The sequence below is a fragment of the Gamsiella multidivaricata genome (genome assembly GCF_025024155.1).
Source record: "Gamsiella multidivaricata strain RSA 2152 chromosome Unknown BC939scaffold_2, whole genome shotgun sequence".
NCBI lineage: Eukaryota > Fungi > Mortierellomycota > Mortierellomycetes > Mortierellales > Mortierellaceae > Gamsiella > Gamsiella multidivaricata.
In genome coordinates, this window is record NW_026251710.1 from 347048 (window position 1) to 374696 (window position 27649).

The 27649-nt window shown below is 49.1% G+C and overlaps 8 protein-coding genes across 8 annotated transcripts; 3 read left to right on the top strand and 5 right to left on the bottom strand.

Moving 5' to 3' along the window:
* Positions 1 to 3571: 3571 nt before the first annotated feature.
* On the bottom strand, positions 3572 to 4934 carry BC939DRAFT_435079 (uncharacterized protein). Its single transcript, XM_051553440.1, has 2 exons — positions 4750 to 4934; positions 3572 to 4672 (listed from the first exon to the last, which is right to left on the bottom strand). Exons 1-2 carry the CDS (start codon positions 4898 to 4900, stop codon positions 3756 to 3758), a joined length of 1068 nt encoding a protein of 355 aa, XP_051417426.1. The 5' UTR covers positions 4901 to 4934; the 3' UTR covers positions 3572 to 3755.
* A 4491-nt stretch (positions 4935 to 9425) lies between these two features.
* On the top strand, positions 9426 to 12479 carry BC939DRAFT_100010 (uncharacterized protein). Its single transcript, XM_051549833.1, has 5 exons — positions 9426 to 10011; positions 10121 to 10357; positions 10496 to 10593; positions 10677 to 10977; positions 11072 to 12479. The coding sequence occupies exons 1-5, from the start codon at positions 9636 to 9638 to the stop codon at positions 12382 to 12384; spliced, it is 2325 nt and encodes a 774-aa protein (XP_051417427.1). The 5' UTR covers positions 9426 to 9635; the 3' UTR covers positions 12385 to 12479.
* A 1876-nt stretch (positions 12480 to 14355) lies between these two features.
* Positions 14356 to 15047, bottom strand: BC939DRAFT_435088 (uncharacterized protein). The gene has a single exon (XM_051553441.1). The coding sequence runs from the start codon at positions 14969 to 14971 to the stop codon at positions 14633 to 14635; it is 339 nt and encodes a 112-aa protein (XP_051417428.1). The 5' UTR covers positions 14972 to 15047; the 3' UTR covers positions 14356 to 14632.
* Positions 15048 to 17818: 2771 nt separating this feature from the next.
* On the bottom strand, positions 17819 to 19134 carry BC939DRAFT_100058 (Dcp2, box A domain-containing protein). Its single transcript, XM_051549834.1, has 4 exons — positions 18817 to 19134; positions 18448 to 18727; positions 18250 to 18348; positions 17819 to 18108 (listed from the first exon to the last, which is right to left on the bottom strand). Exons 1-4 carry the CDS (start codon positions 18864 to 18866, stop codon positions 17914 to 17916), a joined length of 624 nt encoding a protein of 207 aa, XP_051417429.1. The 5' UTR covers positions 18867 to 19134; the 3' UTR covers positions 17819 to 17913.
* Positions 19135 to 19535: 401 nt separating this feature from the next.
* Positions 19536 to 21064, bottom strand: BC939DRAFT_498378 (mitochondrial carrier domain-containing protein; the record flags this gene model as incomplete). Its single annotated transcript, XM_051559804.1, has 6 exons — positions 19536 to 19900; positions 19989 to 20116; positions 20205 to 20644; positions 20731 to 20820; positions 20927 to 20982; positions 21058 to 21064. The coding sequence occupies 6 exons, from the start codon at positions 21062 to 21064 to the stop codon at positions 19536 to 19538; spliced, it is 1086 nt and encodes a 361-aa protein (XP_051417430.1).
* An 848-nt stretch (positions 21065 to 21912) lies between these two features.
* On the top strand, positions 21913 to 23559 carry BC939DRAFT_100141 (uncharacterized protein). The gene is made up of 5 exons (XM_051549835.1): positions 21913 to 21944; positions 22063 to 22192; positions 22275 to 22885; positions 22982 to 23177; positions 23290 to 23559. Exons 2-5 carry the CDS (start codon positions 22146 to 22148, stop codon positions 23504 to 23506), a joined length of 1071 nt encoding a protein of 356 aa, XP_051417431.1. The 5' UTR covers positions 21913 to 21944; positions 22063 to 22145; the 3' UTR covers positions 23507 to 23559.
* Positions 23560 to 23612: 53 nt separating this feature from the next.
* On the bottom strand, positions 23613 to 24956 carry BC939DRAFT_498380 (uncharacterized protein; the record flags this gene model as incomplete). The annotated part of the gene is made up of 1 exon (XM_051559805.1): positions 23613 to 24956. The coding sequence occupies one exon, from the start codon at positions 24954 to 24956 to the stop codon at positions 23613 to 23615; it is 1344 nt and encodes a 447-aa protein (XP_051417432.1).
* Positions 24957 to 25776: 820 nt separating this feature from the next.
* On the top strand, positions 25777 to 27583 carry BC939DRAFT_435100 (uncharacterized protein). Its single transcript, XM_051553442.1, has 5 exons — positions 25777 to 26030; positions 26544 to 26646; positions 26758 to 26833; positions 26953 to 27180; positions 27307 to 27583. The coding sequence occupies exons 1-5, from the start codon at positions 25931 to 25933 to the stop codon at positions 27466 to 27468; spliced, it is 669 nt and encodes a 222-aa protein (XP_051417433.1). The 5' UTR covers positions 25777 to 25930; the 3' UTR covers positions 27469 to 27583.
* Positions 27584 to 27649: the final 66 nt, after the last annotated feature.

Consider the following 27649-nt stretch of genomic DNA (forward strand, 5'->3'; position numbering starts at 1 on the left):
TCTTTCGCTTTAGCTACCCTGGACACATTATAAATGGCGAACAGACGTCTTGAATGGAACAACAGTTTGGTCGGGAAGGAGGGGGATAGTACGCAAGCAATTGTGGCTGCACCGACTGTACTACGATGAATATAGTAGGTATCTCGAAGAGCTACATTTTCTTTTTGTCTATCCAAAGGACATCCAATTGAAAAGGATAGCGACGAATTCAGCGCGGAGACCAGCGACCTGGCCGAATAATGTCTTTCGAGCACACTCCAGTCGACTCTCCCCTCCCGAGCTTCCCAATCTCCAAGAGCGCCAAGTTAGATATGACTGCAACCCGGTTTGTAGAGGGAGCGAAAGGTGAGCGGAATGGATCTTGTTCCGATACCCTGGAAAATACAAAGCGGATGTGCTTGAGCGCCATTCAGCTCTCATTTTCACCGCGGAGAAACTATAAGTTTGGTGCTTGGCTATTTAATTTAAAAAAAAAAAAAATGACCCGGGGGTTTCGCTGCATAAGATCGCGATCGTATCTTGCAACTCTTCATTCGATCAAGTAAACGACTTTGCCTTGAATTGAGAGGGAGACATGTTGTGTACGTGTGTTCTGTTCGGATTGCAAAAGATGCCTGCGGGAACCCATTCTTGACCGCGTTCATCTCTATCATAAGAAATTCAGTTCTTTCCAAATGAAACTTTTTTTTACAGAGCAAAAAGGGCGATAATCCCAGTCTATTAGGAAGGATGTCCGACTTCCTGACAGATGCAATCCGGTTGGGAATATTCTTATACATATTTACAATGGAGGCAAAGAATCAGAACATGGCGCTGGAAGTGACCAGAGTTCAGCGCTAATCTCACTAGTTGTTTGTTAAACCTAATAGTCCATTTTTCAATAAATACTTTCTGACAACGCCCTACACGGGCTGTGTTTATTAATTTTAAATTTACTAAATTAATTATTGATGTCTCTCCTTCCTGCCGACGGGTCATCGACCCAATTGCTGCGTAAAACAAGCAAGCACACACGCGACGCACAGGACAATGTCCGGCAGAAGTGGAAGAAGAGAGCGATTTTCTAACAGAGTGCGCCATTAATACTATGGACTGCGAAATGAACTTTTCTGTCTTTGCTGGCGCGGAACCAAAGTTGAGCGGCCTTATGTTCAGTGGGCGTCATTCAGATCACAACGGCCATTTAGAGTAAGCCAAAACGTACTACTGGTGTACATGCAAGGACCCTTTTTCCGAGCTCAAAGGTGGGCCTGACATTGTATGCAGATTACCATCGACGTACTTATATGGTGCCATGACAAACAAGTGCATGCAGGATTGCCATTTTTGGTTCCAGACGGGAGTGTACCCATGCCTTGTTACCAATGCATGTCTGGTGCGTTTGGAAAAACAGGCGTGAGATACATCACACGCCAGAGTGCAAGTGTAGGGGATGTTCGAGGTCAGACGAACACAATGAACGCAAGCAATGATGAATGCATACCATTCAGTTCAATAGATAGTAAGGATGAGAATGAATGACGGAACGACAATATCGCACTCATCGTGAGATTTTTTTCCCTTTTCGACGAGGCAACGCTGTTTCAAGAGCGCCAAGGTTTAGTGTGCGCTTCACAGTATTGGATTGAATACAACTCAATCGCATCCATGCTTCCATATCGGCACCGCTTTATTTTATTTATTTTTTTGCTTCGTCCGCATCGTTGCTGTTGTAGTTGAACCGCCTTGTACGCTGGTACTTGATCAGCATGTCATCTATGTGATACTATTGAGAACGCTATTCCTCTTATATTGTGTTGAGGCACAGGGCTGCTGATGTGGGAGCGACCTTTATTCCATGTCTTCCTTCCTTTCTCTTCTCTTTCGCTCCCATCCTCCCATCCTTTTTCGCTTCCTTCTTCGCCTCTTGCGAGTGAAAGTGCTACAGCAGGGTATTCATTTAGAGGCAGGGCATGCATTCGAAGGCAGGGTGCGTAGATCGATGCGTAGTAGCGCTGTGTAACAGAGCAAACGATAAGAACTCTATGCTAAATCTTTGTTCCAAATCCGGTAATGCTGTGCTCCGTGCTAGCTCGTCATTTTTGCTGGACATGGATCAAAACGCGCTTTATTGCACACATGGCCATGCTGCTCTGTCATCCTTCTTTGCGCTACCCATCGATGCTTTTTTTTTAATGCCTCTCTTCATTGATTCTCATCTATGCCCCCTTTCAACCTTTGTTCTCTCACCCTTTGCCTGCTCACTTCTCTCCTCACGTCTTTGTGCCTACTTTGAGGGGAAGTTGGTGTTTGACTTGCCAAGGCACGATGATATCACAGTCCTGTGACTTGACGTTGTTTGACCACGTCTTCTCCAGGCGCACGAATAAAGTCGCCAAGCTCCTTGGTGTAGTTGAGTCTTGCTTCGTTATCCTTGAGACTGAGAACAGCGCGGTTGGCCTCTTCGGAATACCTTATGTGATGCTCGATTTTGGTTGTGGGGTCCATAGTGCCGACGGTGGGTAGGTGGTTATCAAGAAGCCGAGGTAGGCCAGGAATGTTTGGATTTTCGTTCGAAGCATTTTCAGGCATTTGGGGCCAGATTGCAATGTTAAGAATAAGGAAGAGATAAGAATCGAGTGTGAAAATATTATGGAGTAGAAAAGAGATAGTACGTGGGAAGTTTAAGAAAAAAAAAAAGATTTATATTCCTGGCCGAAAGTATTCAATGACGCAAGGCTTTCTTTAATGGCTCCTCGAGCATCCTCATGTCGCTCGAGGTCTGCGGCTGAGGCCTCGTCAAAAGTGGCTCGACTGCATCATTGATCCAGAGTAACAGTACTTTGAAAAAAGGTTACAATAAACTGCAGTTTTTTGTTTTCGTGCCTTCACTCCATGATATACGTTGTCTTTTAAACGGTCGTCCTAGTGAAATACGAAGGCAGCTGTCGGGGCTATAGAATGAAGTACACACTTGTGCCATATTGGGCAGATCCTTTATTAGGATTACGCTAAATAGAAAAGACTGTCTGGCGACCTATATAAAGGCTATTAAAGACCCCTCTCTTATCCGGTATTAGAAAGTAAATATAAACCTTAATATATCGCACAGGCCACCACGCTGCTCGCCAGTCTTTAGTTCAACGACTCCGTTCTTGACGAGCAAAATGTCTGGATTCTTGTCTAGGCGTGATTCCAGAACCTCGTCTGCGTAGAGTATGCGCTAGTACTCTAGGATGGTCTTCAAGTTCACACTCTTGTCCACATATGCATAGCCCTTGGCAAACTGTTTGCACTGTTAAGGAGGTTGCGCACTCTCCATCGACTTAATTTTTATAGAGGAAAAAAACAAAACAAGCCTTATGGACATCTTTCGAACCTTGATGCTCCCATCGACTGGATTGCGACTTACATGGTGGTGGTTAAGTCGGCTCATTTTTGCGTGCGATTTCCTTTTTTTTTTTTTTTTTCATCGCCCTACCTCCTTTTCCACTGCCAACGGCTACCCTTTTCACAAATGAACAACTTCTTGCATAGCATCCAGGTTTGCTTGGGAAGAGGGAAATCCACGACATCATTTTATTTGGTTGATCCGCCTACTCTTGAGGTGTATCTTACATCTAGGGCTTTGTGGGATGAGACTAGGGTGGTTATGACGGCACCTATTGCATTCAACGAGCCTTGGGATATAGAGTGGTTTTATTAAAAAAATGTGCTTTCAAGAACGCTCCATGAGTTCCTACATAATACTTGGTCGCGTTTGAAGACTGTTGAGACTAACTCCTGAAATTGCCTGTTAGCATTCTGACCTCAGCTGCCAACGACTCCACTGACTGCGCAACTATTTGAACCTGCTCCCCAACAATCTGTACCTGGCTCAGGATTGCGTTCGTGTTGTCAGTCGGATGAAGGGTCACAAGCTCTTTCAGCTGGCGCATCTCATTTGAGAGTCCATTGTACTGTTGGTCAATTTCCGTGAATTTTCTTTTTGATATTTCAAATGTGCCCATGAGGCCGTGGCGCACTTCTCCTGTAAAGGCAGTAGACTCGGTATACGCTTCTTTGTTGATACGTGGTGGCTGCTTAGAAGATGCCGTGGCAGATTCTGCCTGATCAGGCGTATCATTCCTTTTGCCTTCGATCTTGGCGCTTAGTGGCAGCATGCAGTTTACGATTGCGTCGATGTTCCTGGACTTTGGCTCTCCTTCCGTGATCAGCCACCTCATGCTTCTGTGCTTCTTGACGACAGTGAACTCGCGGTGCAAATCATACAGCTGCTTGGCAAGATCCGAAAGCAGAGTGGGCTGGAACCGACTTCCTGTCCCGAGCGCGAGGATCTTGTCTAATTCCTCATAACTCTTGATGAGGCGAGTGTACATTGACCTCAGTGCTAGACCAGTCACCTTCCGCAGCATTGGCTCCTGTTCCGCAAGCTCCTGGGCCAGGTTCCTGAAGCTCCTGCTATCTCGCGCAGTCGAGAACGAGTCCTTCTCACTGGTAATCTCAAACATTAACTCGGGTAGTCTGCCAACGAGGAATAAAGTGGCCACGAATACACGTCGTTGATTCGTTCCATCTCGATTGTGCCGTAGAGCACAAAACCGGGGTGAACTGCCTTCTCCACCTGAACCACCGCCCTCCTCTGCCTCATCATCTCCTGAATTCTCGCCGTTTGTTACGGCAGATCCGTCTTCTACGAATACACGCAAGACTTAGCAATGGCACATAAATAACAATCTGTAGACTTGAATGGATGAATCATCATCAAACCTTCGGGCTCGACTACTTCCTGGTTATTCATCAACGCGACAGCGTCGGGCGGGTCGCGGAAGATTTTATTAAATTTCCGGTATGGTTCCGCTTGGCCACTAGTCGCGGTCGTGGTCCTTGTCCTTTTCTTTTTGGCTGATCTTTCGGTCATTGTGTGAAAATGAAATGAGGTTGTTGGCGCAAATGAAGGACGGAGAGACGCCGACTTACTTTGTGGTCATGACGGTTTATTTGCGCTGTCACAAGTCAAGGCACACAAATTAACAAAGTGCCTTGAAATAAACTATCCATTCCTTCTTCGACCGCCGCAACGATACCCATCATCAATCTTCCTATCCCTTTTCTCACCTTCGCTCGCTCCTCCTTCCTTGTGCTTCAGCTGAGTTTCATTCCCCTTCGTTTTTCCGTTTTTATGTCAGGTAGCACTAGGTTGACCACCATGTCTCCTTGCCACCACAATATCACTGGTGACAGGGCGTGTCTGTTCGACGGCAGCGTTGGAGTGCATTCTATATGAAGCCCCCGAGGGGACAACTCCGCATCGCGATTTCTCTCTGACGGATTCCAATACTGTGCAGAGTTTTCGTCATTGCTAGAAGCTCTGTATGGCATGCGCGTCGGAGGTGCCTGATAATCTGACAGAATATCGAGCAGGAATCTGTCAGATGTTGAGACTTTCCGTTTTTTTTTTTTTTTTTTTTTTGGCTAGCATTAATGTGTACAGTCGTTTTCAGCATCTTGAGCATCTAGTAGGCCCTTAATGCCATATAGTGCGGGACATATACTCGCGACTGTGCTTAGAAAACGCTGAAGCTCAAACCCCTTTGAATTAGAGGTCGTATTGACAAACGGCAAACATTTGATTTGTGGAGGGAAAGTTTATACGCACTTTAATGATTCAGACTTTGATTCAGCGTCTCTTGTTAAAAATTTTTGTTGCGACTAAATATTCAGCGCCTTTAACCCACGTGGGCAGGGTAGCAACACCAGCAGCGAACAAGCGGGCCATATTCGGAGCGTTTTTCGACGTGGATAAGTTGGACAAGGCCTGTGACAAGCATGGTCTAACATTCTACAAACGGCGAGTAGTATTGAAATGTTGTGGATTATCCAATGCAATGGTTGTATGTTAATAACAATTTTTTTTAATAGGATCGTCTACGGAAATCAGTACACAATTCGCGTAGTTGGGAATGTCATCTCCAATGACGGACACCGTTTGGGCCCTGCGAATCGCATACGTATTGGACATCCAATCGTTAGTCAGTTTGAACGGCGAAAGAAGAAGTAAGGAGTGGTCCAGTCACGAATAAATGGGTATTGGAATATTTTGCGTAGAACTTGGACGCAGAACAAGTGAAGGCAAAGGCGGAGGAACTCGCCACCATGGTGAAGGAAGTAGAGAACGATACCAAAAGGCATCGGAGGATAATGGGAGCTGAGATATTTTTTTTGGGAATAGGAATGAGTGAGAATGAGATGTGACTCCACACACCATGTTGCGCTTGGAGATAGTTCTTTTACAGTTGTATGGAGCAAGGAAACTCCCAATGTGAATGCTCGAATAATTTGTGTTCCACACTGAATACAAGGGTCTAACACACAACTACGCACACTGTAGCGAGTGATCAGCACAACGGTCTCTTGTTCAACTGGAACAAGGAACAAAAGACCGCTGGCTTCGATCCTCCTTTCATACAGGCACAACCCCAAAACCTAATATCAAATCCTGCGTACCCTCGGTGGCTGCTGGCCAACAACCACACCGATTGGGTATTTATTTGTATAAAATATAATAGTGAGCTGGAAGTACACTTATTAAACTAAATATTATACATTGGACTCTGGTGAAATATGTGACGCCTGTCGTGAACCTATGCTTATTCAGAGTCAATATGACCTTTGCTAAGCACGGCGGGACGGAACAGGGGAAGGTGATATGTGGTTCAGGAAGCAAGGTCAGAGTAAGCTTAGGAGTATATTCAAGTTGCTAGATGAGGGATAAACACAGAACTGTTTGTCTTTGAGATATTTTGGGGTTCAGAATTAAGTGAGAAAGAGATGGTTTCCTATCTTCTTCCGGTTCAGGCAGTTGCATCGCATCGTCGCCGGGATTGGCGAGACCAGGGATGCTAAAACCGAACTGATGAAAAAGATCTATCTCGATGATGAACGGATAGGACTGACTGATTACTTCCAATGGTGCTGATAGCAAGTGGGTCCAGGTCCACTGCCTCAGACGGCCTAGACACGACAGAAGAGTGAGGTTGCGGTTGATCCGAGACAGGAGCCGTAGCACTGGGGGCAGGGTGAGTATCCGGGGTTGACGTATTTTCATTTTTATGTGGAGGAGCGAGTGCCAACAGAGATTGAAAGATTATTTTTTTACCTAACTCTGGAAGGGGCTCACTCGTCTTGTCCAGGTAAGAGGAAGGAATTTCAGCGGCTGGGTCCTGGACTAAACCTGGCCGCTGGAGGCTTTTCCCGAGCCGGCAGCATGGGATGTGTCGAGAACCTAGGAGGCAGTGTCAGGGTAAAGCTTAGGATTAATTCAAGTGACTAGGCGAGCGCTGTATATCCAGCCGAGTCGAATGTACTTTATTACCATATAAACTTATTACCTCTGAAACTTAATCCGGAGTTGATTAATAAATATGGTGTAGATGTGGTGTGTGGACCCACATCTCTTTCTCACTTTATAAGGGAGAAGAGGTCAGCGAGGGAGTGAACGTCCAGATGAAAGGGCAGTTGGACAAAGTTAAAATCAAGGGCACTGGGGCAATGCAAACATTGAGAGGTCGGAGGGGTTCTAGGGTGACCCCTGACTTTTTGCTGGAAATAAAAATCAAAGGTGGTAGGGACAATTGGACAATGGGCAGTGGTGGTCGAAGGAACCTTTGGAACCATGAAAGAGCAACAGTGTTAAGGGCTCGAAGGCTGTCATGATGAACCGAGCTCGGCGGATAGACGAGATCGGAAGTGGAAAGGATCAAGGGCACAAGTATCAAGGGGTTTGCTTCCTTATATACTTGAGTCCCAGGAGGTGACGCGAAGTCCGCAACGAAGGGACAAGTACGCACCTAGGCGATCTTGCAGATGGAAACGATGGGACGAAAGTGCTTTTTAATATTTTTATCGAGGGCCTGAGTTCTTTTATGCATTTCTTGTTCTTGGCAAGGGATGGGGGCGCCGCGTAATTGATCATTATAGTTGATGTTCTCTCCAGGGTCCTGAAGAGGATTTCAGGGGTGCTGTTGCACAAGCTGCTCCAGCGGTGGAGCATGAACGCGTAGCGCGATGTCTGTGGGATAAGAGTGGATGTGAAAAACGATCTGATTCGCTACCCATGGTCAAGTCGCGCCTTATAATATCTGACTCAGAAGGATTATGCATAAAATAGAGGACTCGTTCCGAGTGGCGGTAGACAGGGGTCGATAACACTTTTAGCAAGCAAGACACCATGGCTGATACGCCACACATGGAGATGGATGCTGATGTACACCGTAGACTAACTAGAATCCATGCATACATGTCTCTGGGCTATTGTACTGTCATGGTCCTGGGATCTTTCTGGGATTGCTGATCCGATCGGCTAATAAATTAAGCTCGTACTATGTCGAGCGATATATACATCAAGCTCAACTCAGCAAGTTCCTGATCTCCACTCTCGTTCGACCTGAACATCCCACACATTGCACACTCGCTTTACTATATGTTCTGCATGGTGTCGAACCCCCACTGCGACAGCGCATATGGTGCCAATCCTGCATGTGTGAGTTGCTGCTGATCTGAACCCGCGCCCAAAAAAGGCCACTACCCTGCATACATTTGCGTCTGGATTTTAGAGACGCGGCGACCTCCATATAATAGACGTACTTTGAACAAGCCCTAGTCGCGGCGAGCCCTAGACCTCCGTTACCATGTCCAAGAAGTAGATCCATTGCATTTGCATAAACTCCCAGCTATCCTTCATTATTCCTCAGTCCGTTTTAACCATTAACTTGTTCCAGTAACTATTTCTTTTGCTTTTTTCATTACTGAATTTTCTATCTGCCTGTAGCAGCTTATGACCTGTAAGATCCATTGATGACTGCAGATACCCCATGTAACGAGGGCTTAGTGCATTTTTTGGTACTGTGGAATCAGCGAGAAAGAGATGTGTGTAAATGTACGTGTGTGTGTCTGATAGTATTTATTTAAATTAAGTAACGAGCCATCGGCTGCTCGGTCAAGAATGATCGGCTTCTGATCATTTCGATATCATGGCGATGATAGACTGGACCAGGATAGATCCCCACGAGCACATAGATGTGCTGAAGGAACCCAGGAGGATCAGCACAAAGAACTCATCACTGCTGACAAGCTCCGCCTTTAATCTCACGTTACTGGGTCGAAAGAACAGTTGGAATTCATGACCCAGGCTGCCCACCATACCGTGCCGCCTAGAAAGTTTTCCGTTCACCATTTATATGGCCTGGACACACCCAGATGTAGCGATGTTAAAGCAACTTGTTTATCATGGTCAAATGGCAGCGGTTGAAATCTATGAGAGAGATTCTTTACAGCATGATCCATCTAAAAAAATAACGGTCCGTTTCTCGGTGCCACAACGTGTCTGTAAGCTTCCTCCTGCTTTTTTGTTGTTGGCGGTGGAGTAGTGCTGCTTGCTGTGGTAACCGGTTTGCTCGGTGAGGCTCGCACTCGGCTCTTCAAGCAATTTGATTTGATCGATTCGAGAGCGCGGTGCTCACTGCCGCCTGTGGCAAAGCTGCTTTTCGAGGTACGGCTTCTTTCTCTTCCAGACCCATCTTTGACACCGACCACCGCACCAACGCACACATCTCCCTTGACATTCTCTTCCTCTCGCTGATGCGACCGAGTGCCTGATGTCCGATTCCTCAAAAGACGTGAACTCCATCACCCTGAATAGCGCGAGCATCTCGCTCCATTCGACGAATGAGGCGGACGAACCCCAGGACAATACCAGTTACCCTATTGCTGCACGGAGCCCTCAACAGCAGCAACTGTCCAGAACCGGTATTGACCAACAGCACCATTCGGAACCCAGCAGAAATAACCCACAGGGCCACAGCGGTATCCTACAGGAAGCTAATGATTCGCAGTTGAGCACTGCTGACCAGCCTCCAAAGGACGCATGGGCGGATCAGGGTCATTTTCCACTACTCCTGGGCGACATCTCCTGCCGATCGATACCCATTCGCGGAGGGGCCACTGTCGTCCTTTCCGGCGTTAACTTTCGAGGTCAGAAATAGTGGCAACAAATTCAAAGCAGTGATGTCCTGCTCCGTCCTGTATTATTGGAAGTACCCCTACTGATACTCGTTCGGCTCTCTGACGCTGATATATTTAGAGGGAGTCGAGGTCTTATTCGAGTGCGCTACCTTGAATCTCAAGCCCAAGAAGGTTACGCCGAAAGTCCTGAAAAGCACAGAGATGGAGCTCGTCAGCCCTAATCTGCTGGACTGGTGGACCACAGCGAATAATGCTCGCCCATGCAGGGAGCTGTGCCTGTCTATTACCTTGCTATGCGCTGGCGCAAAAGCCGAGGAGGACATTGACACGACATTGGAAGTGGTCGCTACAGAAGGTGAGTTCGACTGTTTTTGGTTGGTGCCAGTACACCATGTGCTTCTGTCATTTGCTCCGCACAAGGCACTTGCTTCAGAAATTGCTTGCTAACCATTATCGCCACGTATTGTTTTACATCTTCCTGCCGCTACAATAGAATCCGAAATCGACCTACTCCATGTTATTATCGGACTACATCGTCAACTGGTCAAAGCGAGCCTCAGCAGCACCCTAGACCATGAAACGGAAAACATTGTACGTCGTCTCTGTCGTCAAACGCACAATATTAAAAAGCTGGCTTGATTGCTAACAGGGGTCAATCTCACACAACTGTCTAGACACGACAACGAACATTGACTTTGCTAAAACTGGAGCAACCGCCTAGTGTCACACGAACTGAGCACCTTGCGCTGGGCGTCATCTACATGCTTTGCGCCGGACATGATCACGTCTCTGCAGAGGGCATGGAGGTCATCCTTGCGACTACTGTGGACGGACATGACATGCTACACTTGGCCGTCATCCAGGGTCAGACAACGCTGGTCAGGGAAATTGCCCGACACTTGCTTTCGTGGTTTCAGAGTCGTTCGATCATGGAGGAAAGTGAGCTGCTTGCAAAGGACCCCAATGGAAAGACAGGTATGGATCTAGCAGACACGCTTATCATCTATGACAGTTGAATGCGGCCTATAGACAAAAGTTCTTACTGTATTTGTTTTCAACGATGAAATAGCCCTCGATTTTGCAAGGATTCTTGGGTACAGGGAGATTGAAGAAGTTCTTGAAGAAACAGTAGAGGTGGCGCAAGAGTTCAAGCGTTCCGCCCTGCAGGCAACTCGGCGACCCCTACCAACATTGCCCGCCAGAGGTCGCTTGGGGTCGACAGCAGGTAGCACAGGAAGCACTAGGAGCGATCAGTCTACTCTTGTCCCTCCTATCCCAGTCCAAGTTGCGAATCGACCCTTGCCACCAACGCCGCTGACCTCGCCATACCAAGAGGAAGGATCTGATACTTATCAACCGCTATCATACTTTCCGGTGGCATCAGCAGAAGGCAGCACCATAAGTTCACCGGAGCTCCGCGCCGCGTCCCACGAACCTACTGCACCAACAGGTCCAGCTCATTCACCAGCGCAAAGGATCCAGACAGCACAGGCGATTATCGAGGACGATGGCACGTCCCAGACGGTCTACGAGAGCTCGTCCGCTTACTCCAATACTGTGCAATATGGAATACCGACCATGGCAACAGAGAGCATTGCAGCATCTTACCATGGACAGCAGAACCCACTGCATGAGCAACATGCTGGACAGCAACATCACTTCTACCAACAGCCGCAGCCGCACCAGACATATCCCTTTCTCTCGCAATCCCCTACGTCATCGGCTGCCTATACCTTTAACCCGCACAGTATTCCGCCGCCGCGAGCCAACACTGCACCACTTTCACATATAAGCAACAGTCCGCAGGGTCAGCATTCGGCCCAGGCGGCTTACCTGGCGTCCGAGGCCCTATTCCGTGAATTACCTGCTGCTCCATCTTCATCGGGTGCTCCACTGCCTCCGCCCAAGCACATTGTCACAAGAGTAAACCGGCCGAAACAGTTCACGGTTCCATCAAGCGGCAGTAGTCCTTCGGCACACTCGCCGCCCTTGCCGCAAGCATATACATCCTCACCTCCACATTCTGGGCATGCACATCAGCCAGGCATACCCTTGCCACAATACCCAGGGCCAATGCAGCACCACCCTATCCCTTCGACGGTGCCTTTGTCCCAACATCCCATGCCTATACCGATACAGCATCACTACCCTATGCCCATGTCGATGCATCCGATACAGCATCACCCTATATCCGGTCCTATGCCTATACCAATGCCGATGCATCAACACTCATTGCCAGCCCCGATGCCCATACCGATGCCGATGCAGCAGCACCAGCCAACTCCTACACATGCCTATATCCAGAGCGGTGAGGCGCACTTATATAGACACGGACACCCCACGCAGGCCGAGGACGGCCAGATTAAAGTCCATGTTGGCTAAGAGCTGGCATGCATTTATTTGCAGCTGTGAGCGGCGATGACTGCATATTGACGTCCATGTCAGTGCACCTCCGACAAAATTGTTCGATGAGCCCACCACCATAGCCTATTAAGTGTACCCCTTTATACCATGCAGACACACGGAAGAAAGTAAAAAAAAGAACGGCAGGAAACAGCAGTGTAGGCAAAGATGACCGTCAGGGTATGGAAGAGAGCAATTATATCAAAAAGGGACACTAATTTCGATTGCAACCAAAAAAAATCACACATTCCACCTATGATATACCCTTCTGCTTACCTACGAATCTTCTTTGCGTTGACCGGGGTTTGCTGCCCTCTGGACAAGGGATATTAGAATCGAAACTAAGATGGCATGCCCTCTTCGGACAGGCGGTATCCCTACGCATCAACTAGCCCCGCTATATAGAACATGAAAACTCCCTTTTCTTGCAGGTCGCTGCGACCATCTTCGTCTATGGATATGGTCTTTTTGCACTGCTGTATTTGTTGGTATTATCTCGGACGGCCCTGAACCTGGAAAGTCCAGAGGGAGCTTGGGGGTAGAAAATACTGGCCACTGTTTTGTCCATCTACTGCAAATCCTGTTCATAGTCTCTACACATGCTCATGATGTCTAATGCATGCAGGTGTTCATGTTCTACCCACACAGCTCCACTGGCTGATCCGACCGCCTCCCTGCGATCGCGCGAGCAAAAAAAAAAAATAAAAAATGAAGAGAATTACACACTGTTGGGCCGAATATGGATGCATGGCCTCCTCTTCTTACCCTCATCGACCGTTCTCTTTGCGCGTCTCCCGCCTTCCTTCTCTGAATCGTGTGCGTGCTTTCTTTTCGTTTCGCTGACTTTGTTTCTTTCTCTCCTTCTCTTGTTCTTTACGCTGATCCATCCCCTCTTTTTTCATTTTCTTATTTCTTTGCCACACTTCATCCTTCTTGTCCAAGCCAGCTTTCCAATCACGAAGCGAAAGCTAAACTCTGAGCTTGCTAAAACCATTTGCACAACTCCCGCCCCCCTTGTCTCTCCTCTTTCCTCTGCCCCATCGCGCCTTGTCCTCAACTGTACCCAGATCCTGGATACGTACCTGTCTGATATACCCCTCCACTCTTTCTCTGTTTTGAATTCATCTTACACATTGCCTTTGCTGGGCGCCTGCATCACCATACAAACTCATCAACCAACTCGGCTCGCTTTCAATAAAACGCCTTCTAGGGTAAGGCATCGCATAAAACGCGTCAATTGCCAAGGGGTTCTCTTTATTTTCCAGCTTCTATGGCGACCGCGCCGATATGTAACCTCTCTTTCTATAAATTGACGATGTTTAAATCTTTAAAGGATATACGAGTAATAGGCCATGCATTCAGTCAAGCATTCAATCCCTCGATGCGTCCTTGCACAGAGTTGTCTCGATAGCGTTCATCAAAGCAGCAATGGCGTTAACTACGGCCATGACCATATTTGCACTCTTTATAACGAGGACAGAAACACAGATCTGGACAAAAAGTACCAAGAGATGGTCCACGCAAACGGACTGCAAAGAAGTCATCGACACGAGGGGATCGCAGATATGATGCCCTCAACAGCAAATGGGGGCCCGATGCCAGGGATGCCTGGTAATATGCACTGCCCACGGACGGAGGATAGTCTAGTAAACACCCAGCATTATGAACAGTATCGTCAACAACACCAGCAGCAGCAGCAGCATCAATACTTGCTCAGTGCAGATCGGGATCTTGCTCCAGAGTACCGGCACCAGAATATTCAACAGCATATTCAACAGTCAGATCAACGGCATCACCGCTATTCGTCCCCGTCACCTGGCGCCGGTGCACATGAACATCGGAGCAACAACGGCCGCCGCTATCACCACTACTCTCATTCCGAGATGAGTCGACTTGAGGCCATGTTCCCACCTCTGCACGATTCTGTGAGGCAGGACAAGCAAAGCAACAATTCGGCCAAGACACCACGGGTTGGCGTCGTAGAACAGATGGTTCACAAATCAATTATGCCCCCGAGTGTCGCGTCCAGACTGTCGAAGCAGCCACGCCTGCTGCCGCCACCGATCTTGATCCTGAAAGAGGCTCCACTGCACCAATCCGCAAAAGAAACGAAGATCACGGTGACACAGCAGCAACTACCCTCTCCGGCGCGCTCGACCACGTCCCCCGAGTCGCCGTCAAGTCTGGCCATCCATCTGTATGTGCACCATCATCACCACCACCATGCTCAAGAGCCTCCAATCAAGGAAATCACAGGCTCCAACACCCCTACGGCCCCAGTGGTACTACTCTCGCCCTTGACATACCCCCTGGCATCGCCTTTGGAACCAACCCTCACTGCTGTTCCCTCCAACTGCGCCTCACTACCCTCTCCTGTCTCCCCGACGTCAGAAGCGATCCCTCCCAGTGCTCCTCTGGCATCTCCACACCCCTTGATGTCCCTCCTTCCTCCACTCTGTATCCCCACCAGAGCCGCCATCAACACTCCCTCGCAGCACAACAACGCAAGCACAATCTTTCCCACGACCCCGACCGAGAACGACGCGTCTACGCTCCCCTGGTTCATCCATCCCAACAGCCTCGCAGGCTCCAACGCATCCCAACAACAATCCTCGTCTACATGCGCTTTACCAACAGCGACGCGTCCCTCCACAGGGCCAAACCATCCACATCGCTACCGCCTCCCACGCCTATACCCCCAACTCCCCGATCCGGTCCTGGCGATCCAACTTTTGTCCACCATCTCCTCCAAAGATCTCACACGACTGTACGCCCACGCGGCGCATCATCTACATTCCCACCAACCCATTCGCCGATACGTCCTCATGAAAATGATAATGACCCAGGCAGAACTTGCGCAGTACGGTCGGCTGCGCGCAGAGATGCCTCGAGCCCCCGGGCCCTCCACGGGCGCACAGCCGAAACGAACGGGATTTGGGTCGGAGATCCATTCGGGGATGGCGTTTCGTCCAAAGGTGCCCTCGAAGCTGGGGATGTATACGATCACAGCCACAGCGGTCGAGAGGTATCAGAGGCTAAGGTTCTCGAGTGCGACGCTGCAGCCAGTAGAGGGTGCGGAGAGGAATTTGCAGCCGTCGCAGCAGCAGCAGCAGGAGCAGGAGCAGGAGCGGCTATCGATGCTTTGGACAAGATCTCTACCCTCGCTAGCCTCGTTGTCGAACGCGGTTTGCAAACACCGCACGGTCGTGAGCTCTACGTCTTCCGAACCAGATCTGGTGTACTCCAAGAGGCGGTTGGAGGAGCTGGAGTTGGGGGAAAGCACGGATCGTATGAAAACCATACGATCAGGGCGCGGCCGGCGGATGCAAGGGTCCAAGGACGATGGGGATGTGGGAGAAGTCGCAAGCGAGGACGACGATGGCGATGACGATGAAGAAGCAAGAGAAGTAGAGGAGGAGGAGGAGGACGGCGAAGGGTACAGCTATTGGAGGCTCTTGCGGAGGAAGAATAACCGCAATCGCCGGCGTCTGACACGATCTGTCGATTCAGAAAAGGAGCAGGCCATGTACATGTATCAGCAACAACAACAGCAGCAGCAACACCCCTACCAGAAACAACAGCACCCTTCATTCTCTTCAGCAATGACATCCGAAAGCACTCGTCAGAGCCATAGCATCATCATTGGCAAATCCACGTCCGCGGGAAAGACCAAGAACGCGCGCCGCCGAACCGGATCCTCGTCCTGTACTTCCCTCCCATCGTCCTCGATCTCTCTTCACGACACCACAGAACTGTCGTCCGCGGTGTCCGGTCATGACTCCTCTGCGTCCTTTGCAGAATCCTATGGCTTCTCCGGCCTACTGATGCTGTCGCTCTTCGTCTTCTTTTTGTTCCTGCTCGAGGGCACAAACCAGGTCCACAAACTCCAATCTGCCGTCTTGTCCATCGTTCTTTAAAAATAACTACTGCAAATCTATAGCGCGTTTTTTTTTTTTTTTTTTTCCCTTTCTCTTCATTGCAAAAAAAAATATATATATTTGTATGTTTTTGTCAAAGCAAAGCACTGCGAAAAAAAAAAAAAAAAAAAAAAAAAAAAAAAAAAAAAAAAATGTTGCTAGCTGTGGTTAATCGCTACTCCTTTATTGCTTATCACAAACAAAGTCATCCTCCTAAAAGTGATGTCTAGTTTTCTACTGTTGTCGTTGTCGCTGATACGGCTATCATCTTGTCATGCGCAATGTGAAGTTCAATAGAGCGGTATCGATCTCGGCTCCAGTGCTTCAGAAGAGAGCGTCCACGTCAAACGCAAAGTTCTGCATTCTCGGAGCCTTCGCAGGCGCTCCATTGCCGACGTGCCCGTTTGCGTCGTTGCTGCCATTGCCTCCAGCGACATTTGCACCGCGATTCTGCTTATTTTGATCGTCGCCGTTGCTATTGACGCTCATTGGATTGATTCCTGCGAATCCAGTTCCATTAACTGCTCCTGCATTTCCTGCTCCACCACCGCCGTTACCCTTCAATACGGCTAACAAGTCGTCAGATCCATTTCGAGCTCGTGTCGGCGAGCTGTTCATCGATGAATGATGGATCTGAGGCGAAAATCCCGGTCGTGGCATACCGTACCCATTAGCGATCGCTCCTGCACCGGACGCAACTGGAGGGGTGCCATTGGCAACAGGGCTGAAATGAAGCAGCGGGCTGCCAGATTGCGTTGGAATGCCGAGCATGGCCTTCAATGCGTCGCTTCCATTCTGATAAGACGTTGTAGAAGACAAAGACGATGGAGTAGAAACCGGACGAGCGGATGGATACTGCGCAGATGTCGACTGGATCGTGGGTGAACCCGTGGCCATGCCGTCCCGAATAAACATGCTAGAACTGACTGGGCTCTGAATCCCTAGTAGAGCCTTCAGGGACTCAGTGCTGTTTCGGGTGTCCTTTTGCGGAGACGAAAACTCCTGGGTTGGACTACTCTGCTGCTGAGCCAGCGCAGGGTCCTGTAGAGATGATGGACCCTTACCAATGCCCAGCATACTCTTCAGCACCTCAGAGTCGAGTCGAGCTTCAGTCGAAGAAACGACTGGCGCTGCTGCTTGGATTTGCAGATGTTGTTGTTCACGTGTGGCTGTGACGGTATGGTTCTCTGCTGGCTGCTGCGGGGCTTGACCATACTGACCCTTGTTGTTGCGCTTCGTGTTCCTTCTTTGCGCATTGATCCAGCTCTTGAGTTTGCTGTGGAACAATGACCAGATCATATGTCAATCCAACGATGAACGCTCAGACCACACCACGATCACAATCGGCTGCAGTCTTCTTTCTGTTCATAGGGCGACTTACTGGACGAATGGCGTCACCATATAGTATCGGCTTGGATTCTTGGCGCCATTGGGCCTTTCAGTTCCACTTTCTCTTCCTGACTGCGTTCCCCTTTCGATTGGCTTGGGCTTCGATGTCGGCAATTCGGCAATAAAATGCCATTCAATTTTCTAAAAGAACCAAAGGCATAGTCAGCGTGTTTAGTGGGTTAGACACGCTTTCCATGTCTCTTCAAGTAGCGCTTGGTGACGTTCGAACTAAGCCAGGACGTACACTGATCTCTTTTCTTGTCTGGGGTTCGAACACTGTGGTTTCAGGAACTCCTTTGACTATGTACAAGCGAATTCTTTGATCTTTGATGGTCTGTTCCACATAGTCCTCCTCTCGAATCTTGCCCGTTACGTCGAAGCCGGTTTCCTCCCATACCTACATCGCAAAAGCAATCCGCCATATAAAGCGGAACCATAATATTAGATAACCACCTCTTGTAAACAGTATCAATTGAAAGTGCAATCAGGATCAATGCCCGGTTGCTTTTCAACCAACCATTCAGTACGAGTCATGTACCTCGCGGACTGCACACAGGGTATCCGGCTCATCCTTGTTGATCTTGCCCTTTGGAAATCCCCATCCTGACCGAGCCGTCCAGCCTTTGACTAATATACACTGTTGTTGCAAAAGGAAGAAGGTTAGAAAAAGATGTCTCTTTGCATTAGAAACTGGCATGGCAGCATTGCTTATCGATGAAACAAAAGGCATCCGTACCTTGTCCATGGCTTCGTTCAAGATGATGGCGCCACAGACTGGCACCCGGATCTTGTACTCCATAAAGTTGGCAAAGGCGGTCTCGTGTTCGTTGGACCATTCGTGAAGGAGTGGGCAGTGCTGGAAAAACTTGGCGGAAAAGTTCTTGAGGTTAAAACTTGGGAACGACGGGCTCTGTTCCCTTACAAAATCCTCGTAATACCAGTGGGCTTGTTCGATTTGGAAACAGATTCGCTCGACAGAGGCTAGTTCCTCGTCGGGTACATTGATAATAAAGCGACTATGACAGAGAGGCGAGGGAAAGGAGTGTTAATGCCATGCACTGAGAAAGTGGGTGTTTGGACAAGGCTGAAAGGGAGGCGAGGGTACCTGGAGAGGTCGTCGAGGACCTCATCAAAGGTGACATTGGCCCATGCCATTGTATTTGCAGTAGAGCGGTGATAAATACAACCAAGGGCTAGGGAGTTGGTCGAAGGAAAGGACGCAGGTGAACAAGAGAAGGAATGTAGGAAATCAGACGGGGAGGAACAGAGGATCGTAATCGGGTTCAGTGCGGCGATGCGGGTGTCCGAGGGATGTGGCTGAAGAGCGGATGAGGCGATTGAAAGAGACGGGGGCTGGGGGGTGGATGAGTGGATGGAGAGAGGGAGAGAGGGAGAGAAGGATGAATGGAGGGATGGAGGATGATGAAAGGAGGGAAGAATCAAAAAGGGAAAGCGAAGGAGGATGACCCCTTTTTCGGTGCAGTGCTCGTCACAGCTCTCCGCCAATGGGGAGTGACGCAGCACCCGCTGCTGTGTTTGCCCTATGCACCTTCCGATGCTTGCTTGGCCGCCGTGGTCTGCTAGTCGCGCGCAGGAAACGCGTCCTCGATCATGCGCCCGATATACGCATCCGCAGCGCATGGGCCGCATGCACAGGCGTAACAAGAGCCACGGCAATCCCAACTCGTGTCCGCTTCCTACTAACAATGCTCTAACAATGCTCTAGCATGCCCTGTCCTCATCTTGTGCGGCAAACATGTAACGAGACAAAATAAATATAATGAACATCCTTTTATTGCTTCCAGTCTACGGGTTTGTATCCCTCTAATCAAGCTTCTGCAGTTCAGCCATAACAAGCTCATACACGAAAAATGTAACCGCATTGACAGGGAACGCTCGAAGTAGCGCCGGCGTCACGCCTCTCATAAACACGCCCATGCCCTCAGTCCTGTACGAGCGAATGGCACAATCCAACATGCCCTTGTAAGGCGCACTTGCAGGAACCTGCGAATGTCCCTGTCGACTTGTCTGATGAACCAGCCCTCGCTGTTCGCCGTGGCCCTTGGACAAAAGACTGGTAGTCGGTGTGGGGATACGGGTGGGGGCGGTAATTGGAAGCGACCTCATGCTGCCGTAGGGATCTGTTACAACAAGATGTGGCTGTGTTTGCAGTCTAGTCTTGATTACATCTAGATTGGAGAATAAAATATGAGAATGTCTTCTTTTTCGTCCTCCAACATGCCAGTCAGTCCATCTGAAGGATTCAGCTGCTTTTACCAAGCGGGTATATGCTTGCCCATGAAAGGGTTCCAGCCAATCCACCAGCAAAGAGCAGCTTCCATGTGTTGATGCCTCCAGTCTCTCCCTGTGGGATTTCCAGCACTCTCTTGAGTCCTTCGTATGATCTATATTTGAAGAACCATCGATGTTCAGTACATGATACGAGACTAAAGCAATCTTTGAAGTCTCAGAGTTCGCCGATCTTCGACTTACAAAAAGTACACTCCGTATCCTGGAGCGTCCCTAAGAATCGTTACCCATCCTCCTTGATACAGTCCCTTCAGACCAAACCGCTTGACGACGTCCTTGGTGACCTGCCATGAGCCAGACTCGCTGAGGATGGCTCTTTGTGCTGCTGCAGAAGAGTTGGGGTCCAATTGCGAAGCAATGACCTGGGCTCTGCACTTGACTAGCTCCGTCGGCGTACTGACCAAGAAGCAGGCGACACCCGCAACGAATCCAGCTGCAAAGACATGTGACAGCGGTTGGTATGTTTCTCTTGCTGCAGTGTACGACGACGGGTGTGTGGGGGAAGTTGGCGGCGAAAGTGTCTCGAACAACCGCATGGAAGCCGAGTATGATGCAAACAAAATGGAGTTGAGTCCTGCCAAGCCGATGATCGGAGAGGTGATGCCTTTGAACAAAGACTTGACCTACAACATTGGGTGACACAAATCCGGCGTAAGTACCAGATCAATTTGCCCGCCTTGAGGGATAGATTGGTCGCATGCTGACTTACGCCTTCATTCTGAATCATGGATGTAAGACTGTTCTTGTTGGCTTGCATGTTGCTGGAGGCAGCCGAGCTGCTTTCGGCCTGAAGTCGGACCTATATTAGCAATGGAAGGGTCGATTAAGCAACGATACTTTCGGATTGCAATTACATTGGACGGACGAAGTTTAACTGCAACATTTTTTATTTTATTTCTTTGTACCTTGAGGACATCCAGAGGACTGCCAATAATCAACCCGGCTACACCACTGATATAACCTGTCGCAAGCAAAAGACAAAGAGAATTTTCTGGGCTGGTTAGTTGTTTAGGTAAACAAACGCACATGCATGTACATGACATGGTACATATAAACGTGGGAGGTCGGTGGAGGATGGGCACGGATGGTGGTGGTAGGGGTCGGCAAGACAAAAATGGGGGTACAAACCCTCCTCGTGTGGAAAAATAAAAAGGGATTTTTCATCCCGACGACAGACGATTATCAGATCGGTATGCACTTGCCTGCAATGAAGTCGTTAACACTGCTGGCTAAGTTGGGGAAGGGAGGGGGATGTGGAGAGAAAAGACGGTTAGGAAACAGGGTACCGACACAGTTGCAGTGGTCAATGAGATGATCAAGTCGATGGCATACCCATGGTGGGGATGCGATCTGGCTGTGGATAGGAGAGGGAGGAGCAATTGAGAGAAAGAGGGGCCGAGAGTGGGGAGGGGCGCGTGGAGGTCGAGGAAGCGGGACCTGGGTTGGGTGGGGCAAGAAAAAAAGAGAGAGTGAAGAAAAGAGAAGAAAGTAAGTAATTCAGAAGAAGAGGGCGGGCAAAAAAAAAAAGAGTCTGTATTTCATCAGCCGTTGGACGTAGAGTTCGATCTGCTGCTGTACCTGTGTTCCTGGCAAGCGCAGGGGGATGTTCCCTCGGGCTCTGTCACCCGATTGGCTGATGAAAACACTCGCTCACCGACAATGTGCGAGGACCCTCTCAGTCCCAGAGGAACTAATATTTCGATCCACATGCCGTCATCGCACGGGGGCCCTCTTTTGGCCCCTGGAACAGGCCATGCCATGCCAGGCCTCGCCATGCGTGACTTTGTATTGTCCCCCGCACAGACAGAACACCGCAGCACCTGTCTCCTTCACCTCCTCCAACCATGCAACGATGGATGCAACAGACCAGGACGACAATGATCAGCATCCAGACTTTCGTCTGCTCTTAAACAATCCCAAAGGGTAAACCAGCATTCCTCCATTCGTTCATCCAGCCATCCTGGAACAGGACACGAGAAAAAAAGAAAACAACCCTTTGGTTGACACTCTTCTCACTGTCCCTTTGCACGATACCATATAGAAAAGATCTCTCCTCGCAGACATTACCGAGCAGGGATACCAAGTCATCACAGGATCCAGCCGCAGCACTCGAGGAACAGTACAATGCCTACTTTCATATCCTGGCCGAGGAGCGTCGCGGTGCAGAGTATGTGAACAGGACAGCATTTTGCAATTTAGAGGGTCGGCAACGCTTCATTTTGTCTAACCCCGTCTGCCTGACTCAACCTGTAGACGGACGTTTTCCCGCGCAGTCTACGAACCAGAACTGGGCCTATTCAGACTGACAGTGAATAAGGGAACTCACTTCGTGAGCATGGGACACACATTACACGGTCAGATCTATCTCTATCCCGAGGAAGCTCTGTATCTTGTCGATCGTGGCTCTCTTCTGGTAGATCATCATGGCGTGGACATGTCCGTTCAGCACATGTGGAGTATCTACCTTTCGCCCGTACATATCCAGAGTCAGGATGGACGTCAACATCAGGATCAGGATAAGGATGCACCTATTCCACAGGACAGTACTACAGCCATGAATCGATACCTGACCTACGCCTATCTCAAACGACTGGGCTTTGTTGTGATCAGGCCAGGAACATACCGCCACGAAGTCGTCTCTCGAACGCATGGCCAATCGAAAGCTTGGGGGCATGAACTCACACGACCACTCCTTAAATTGGGGCCATTGTTTACAGCCCTGTGGGACGCGATTGTTGGAACGTGGTGGCGTCGATCAAGAGCATTTATCACTAATGTGGGGCTGGGGTTGTTATCTCTCATCGATATGTGGTCAGGAAAGTTCAGTCGACCACTTGTCTCCAACAACGACCAGCTACAGTATGGTGAGTCCGTGTTCGTTTTAACTCTCGCGAACATGAGAAGCGCTTTCAGACACCATTAGCTCACCAAGAGTTCCTTCTGTTGTGCCCTATCAATAGGCCAGATCCTGGATAAGCTAAAGATTATACCGAGTGTGCGTCTTGCCCATACTTCAGAGCCCTCTGTTCAGGCAATGAGGCGTCTTCAAATTGGTAGAGAGAATAACATAGTAGTCGATTTTGAGGTTTACAAGCCAGCAGGAGCATTCAAGAAACGGCAACCTGGCACACCGGACTATCATGTTGTTGTTGTCGGGTAAGATTATGCTACCCTACAACAATGCCAAGCAACCTCACGCGCTCTGCCGATTTGTTAATCTGTAGTCTTTTTTTCTTTTTTTTTTCTTTTTTTTTTTATGTCAACATAGAGCCGATGCAATGTTACCCTCTCTTGGTGAACTAGAGATCTTGATGGACGGACAACCTGATCCCGCCCAAGAGAACCCCTCGTCCACAAATGCTACCAACGCATCAGAAAAGGACAAACGGAAGAGAGCACCGGACTGGCCAAAGGTCCTGTACGCAATTGTCGATGGTGGCCAAGTTTCCTTTATGAAAATGTTCAATATTCAAGCTACTCCATAGAGCCGTGGTAGTAAAAGTACAGATGATTTATTTGCTGATATTCATCGCTTATCGATCATAAGAATGGGCTGGTATTTCATCACAAAAAGAGGGGGTACAGAAGACTTTACAGGCTGCTCAAATCGTTGATCCAGGTGCGGCTGAATGGAATACGGACTGATAGTTCTCCACGGTGGAACATACGGCTGAAGGACGACTCAGCATCGTCCTTGTACTTGTAAACCAGGACGACTTGGTCGCCAAGGTTCAGGCCAGGTTGTGCGGCCTCCATTTCCTTGGCGGCTCTATCGACGACCCGTCCGATGGCCAGGTATTTCTTGGCGGCCTTCTCGCGCATCATCTTTTCACCATCGCCCTCCATGTGCACCACAACGTGATTGCCCTCGCGGTCAATCTTCAGGTTCTCCAGGTAGTCTTTGCGGGGCTTGACCATGTCTTTGCCATCAAAGCATGCCTGAGTGACCTTCTTGAGTCCACCCTTTCCCTTGGGGTCAAACACGACGAAGCGAACATCGATCTTGTCCAGCTGTTCCTTGTCACCGCTCTTGGGGAACGTCCATCGGAACCATTCATCAGGCTGAGCTCTCTGGACTTCCCAATTAGGCCCCAAGGTACTCAAGGCAGTCGTGTATCGGTTAGCGTTTTCATCACGCTTGAGAACCTTCTTAAGGTCCTTCATCACATTAACAGCGGGCACGACTCCCACAAAGATCAAGGCTGCACCACCAATGGTCAGGATAGGCAAGGCAATGAACATAAGACGGCCCATCACCATGAGGGTGGCACCAACACCAAAGACCGTTAGGGGAACATAAGCCAATGTGTTCCATGGTGCGTCAAGGAAGATGACAGCGGGTGCTGCAACTAGGACAGTCGAGAGAAACATCAATCGGAACATGGAACGCATGGGTCGGCGGCGGCGCATGAAATGGTTATGATGATGATAGCCGCGGAAGGCACCATGTCGACCCCAGCTGTCATGAAAATGTTTGTGAAGTTCGTTGCGATCGAACTTTGTGGCGTCACCACGCCAGCCCCGGTGCCAAAAGTCGCGGGCGGCCTCGCGAATGGGTTCTTGCTCGGCGCGCCAGGCTCTTCGGGAGAATCCCCTGATGACCTGAGCCTGGAATGGCGAAGCAGAGGAGGCAGCTTTGGTGAAGGGTGTGGAAGAGGATGAGCCAGGGATATTGGGTCTGGCAGCCGAGGAGGAGGATGAGAAGAGTCTTGACGAGAAGGACGACAGCGGCAAAGGAGACAATCCTGCGGTTGGTTGTCCAGGAGAGAGCGGTGTGGATGCACGCAGTTTGTTGGCGTTGTGGGTGAAGAACTCCGAGAGTCTTGCGCTGCTGCTGGCGGGGGTGGAGGCGAATGCTCGCTTGGGCAAGGCGTGGAAGAGTCTGGTCGCGTTAGGGACGGAGACCAGACGCGCTATTGGGCTTGAGGAGATCATTATTGGCTATGTGTGGGACGAGGAGGAGACGAGTCTGTTTGAGTGCCTGGGGTGTGCTAAAGATGCGGGGAGAGGGAGAGGAGGGCACTCCGTTTATATGTGAATGATGGTCTGGCCTTGTAAATTCCCATTTTCGGTCGTGCCTGACCCAGGCACAGCCATCGTCCAGAAATGGAAGAAAAACATCTGAACGAGACTGAGAGCCCCGTTCTTCAATTGAACTTTTTTTATCTTTATCTTTCCAAGGGCGCATAAAAGAAGGAGGGTCTATGATGTCGTTGATGCTCATGATGCCCAACGCGTATTATATTACGCGTAACCTTGACTGAAATAGGATACATCGTGGACAATGTTTTCGTCCGTCTTGTCATGACACGCCAACTACCACTGAAAACACCCGCATTGGCGAGACGCGAATCCTGCCAAGCTTTCTCATACATATGCTAAGCCTAGTGAATGCATTCGTGCCCGTAGTTCGGGCTCTACGTGGGAGTCTAGGCTGCCGCTTTTTTCCATTTCCATTGCCAAGTACAAGGTGGCTTTCTAGAGCTGCAGTCCCCCCAAGAGAAACGACGAAGTACACCTGTCCTCTACCTTCACGCTCTTTTGCGAATTGAAGAATACTCCGTATTTCCCGGTATAGAACCATCATGTCCTTTCACAACGCCAACTGAACTTCACGATGAACCACGCGGGACTTCTTGTTCTCGCTCTAATTCTTCAAGCAGCGCGACCATTGAGATGACCCACGTGACCTTTTTTTTTTTTTTGGCTGGCGCAAGAAAGTATGTCTAGGCGAAAAGAAATGAGCGCCATGGTCATCATCTACATTTTCCACTCTACCCTTGCATCTTTAACGACTCTTGCCTCTTTTATTGTTCATCGTCCAGTTCTTTTATCTCTTTTTCTACTTTTTGCATCAACCTGCGAAAGACCTTTACTATTATTCGCCACTCTTCAACACACGCACGTCCATGAACTCTCTATACAACCATGCTTTGAAGCAGGTCAACGCCCTGCAGCGGGATCTCGAAAAGTTCCAGTCGGGCGAGGATACCAGTGTTGCTCTTCAAGGTACGACCAGTGCAATCAAACATAGCAGGATGGCATATTCCTTTTTTTTCAGTCGTCATGTATAATACTCGATACTGTGGGTGTCACACGACGGAGTTTATGTCCTGCTCAGACCCAGCAAGAAATGATGATCTCGAGAAGGATTCGGCAGGGACGTTCATGGGAGCAACATTGATGGGATCAGCTCACACATCGACAGCGGCAACGAGTCAGTACCGAAAACTATCGAAGGGCTTTAGCTGCCATGTGCAGATGGCAGACCACACTCTTCTCCCTCCCCACCAGAGCTCTCGTTGAGCTCTGTTGCCACGTTTGCTACAACATATCTTTGGCATGCAACAGTCATGCGACCGAATCAACAACATACAAGGACACAAAAACGAATCCCACTTTTGCCTTCAATGCACTCGACTGCATCGAAGCCCATGAATGGATCTTCATATATGCACACGTTTATGCGGTTCTCGTTCTAACGGACAAGGTTTATACTATCTCACCTTTCGCTACGCATAGGCCAGATCACAGCGACCGTCAATGCCTTCAAGCGTTCAATCGACGACTATGACGCCATGGCCAAGAAGGAGATGATCGACGTCAAGCGGGAGAAGGCATTCGCGTATGTGTGCAATTTGACCCGGCTATCTCTGTAGAAGGACCATGTTGAATATCCTCTCCGGTTCACTAACACTGGGTCTCTCGTTTTTCTTGTCGACATGGGGAACTGAAGTCGCGTCACCAAGTTTAGGGAGGACTACGATGCCATCAACAGGAGTTTTGCACAATTGAAGAGTCGAGAAGAACAGGTATGTGGTCTTGAGATGCTGCCACGTTGCATTATCAATCCATGCGATTATTATTTCTTTTTACTGGAGTAAAGTTATTTTCTTTAGCTAATTATGGAGCCATGTAACAAACACAATAGCTTTCTCATGGAAGGAATCGCACCCAGTTGCTGGAAAGAAGGCAATCACGGATGACGGTTCCGGTCGAACATCCGTACCAAGCAACATCCGCCTCTCCATACTTACAGCAGGCTCATGCCCTCCGAGAGCGAGACTTTGTGTCAAAGACAGGCCAACAGCTGGATGATATGCTGCATCAAGGAACGGCGGCACTCAACGATCTCTTCCACCAACGCACAACACTCAAAGTAAGGCAGCACCATACTGCAAAAGTCCACTTGAATAGTGTGTGCCATCCATCCCCCTCGCCGGATTGAATCCAGCCTTTCTCACATTCTTACATTCTTACTATTGTTCTTATTTCTCGCCTCTAGTCGACGCAGCGCAAGATGTTGGATGCTGCCAATACCCTTGGACTGTCCCGTAATGTCATTCAGCTCATCGAGCGCAGGAGTTCTGAAGACAAGTGGATCTTTTACGCCGGCGTTGTCATCACCCTGTTGGCCATGTGGGCCATTATCCACTATCTCACCTAAGAAAAAAAAAAAAAAAAAAACAGCAGCCATTGGACGCACGACTTACTAGTCTCGACCCTTTGCCAGGATTTTGGAATGATGGACAATCATTGGGGATCGGATCCAGCAGACGGGCAATTTTTTTTTTTTTTTTTTTTGCTTTTTACGATCGACACAATATATATCTCTCTTCTAGCCTTGT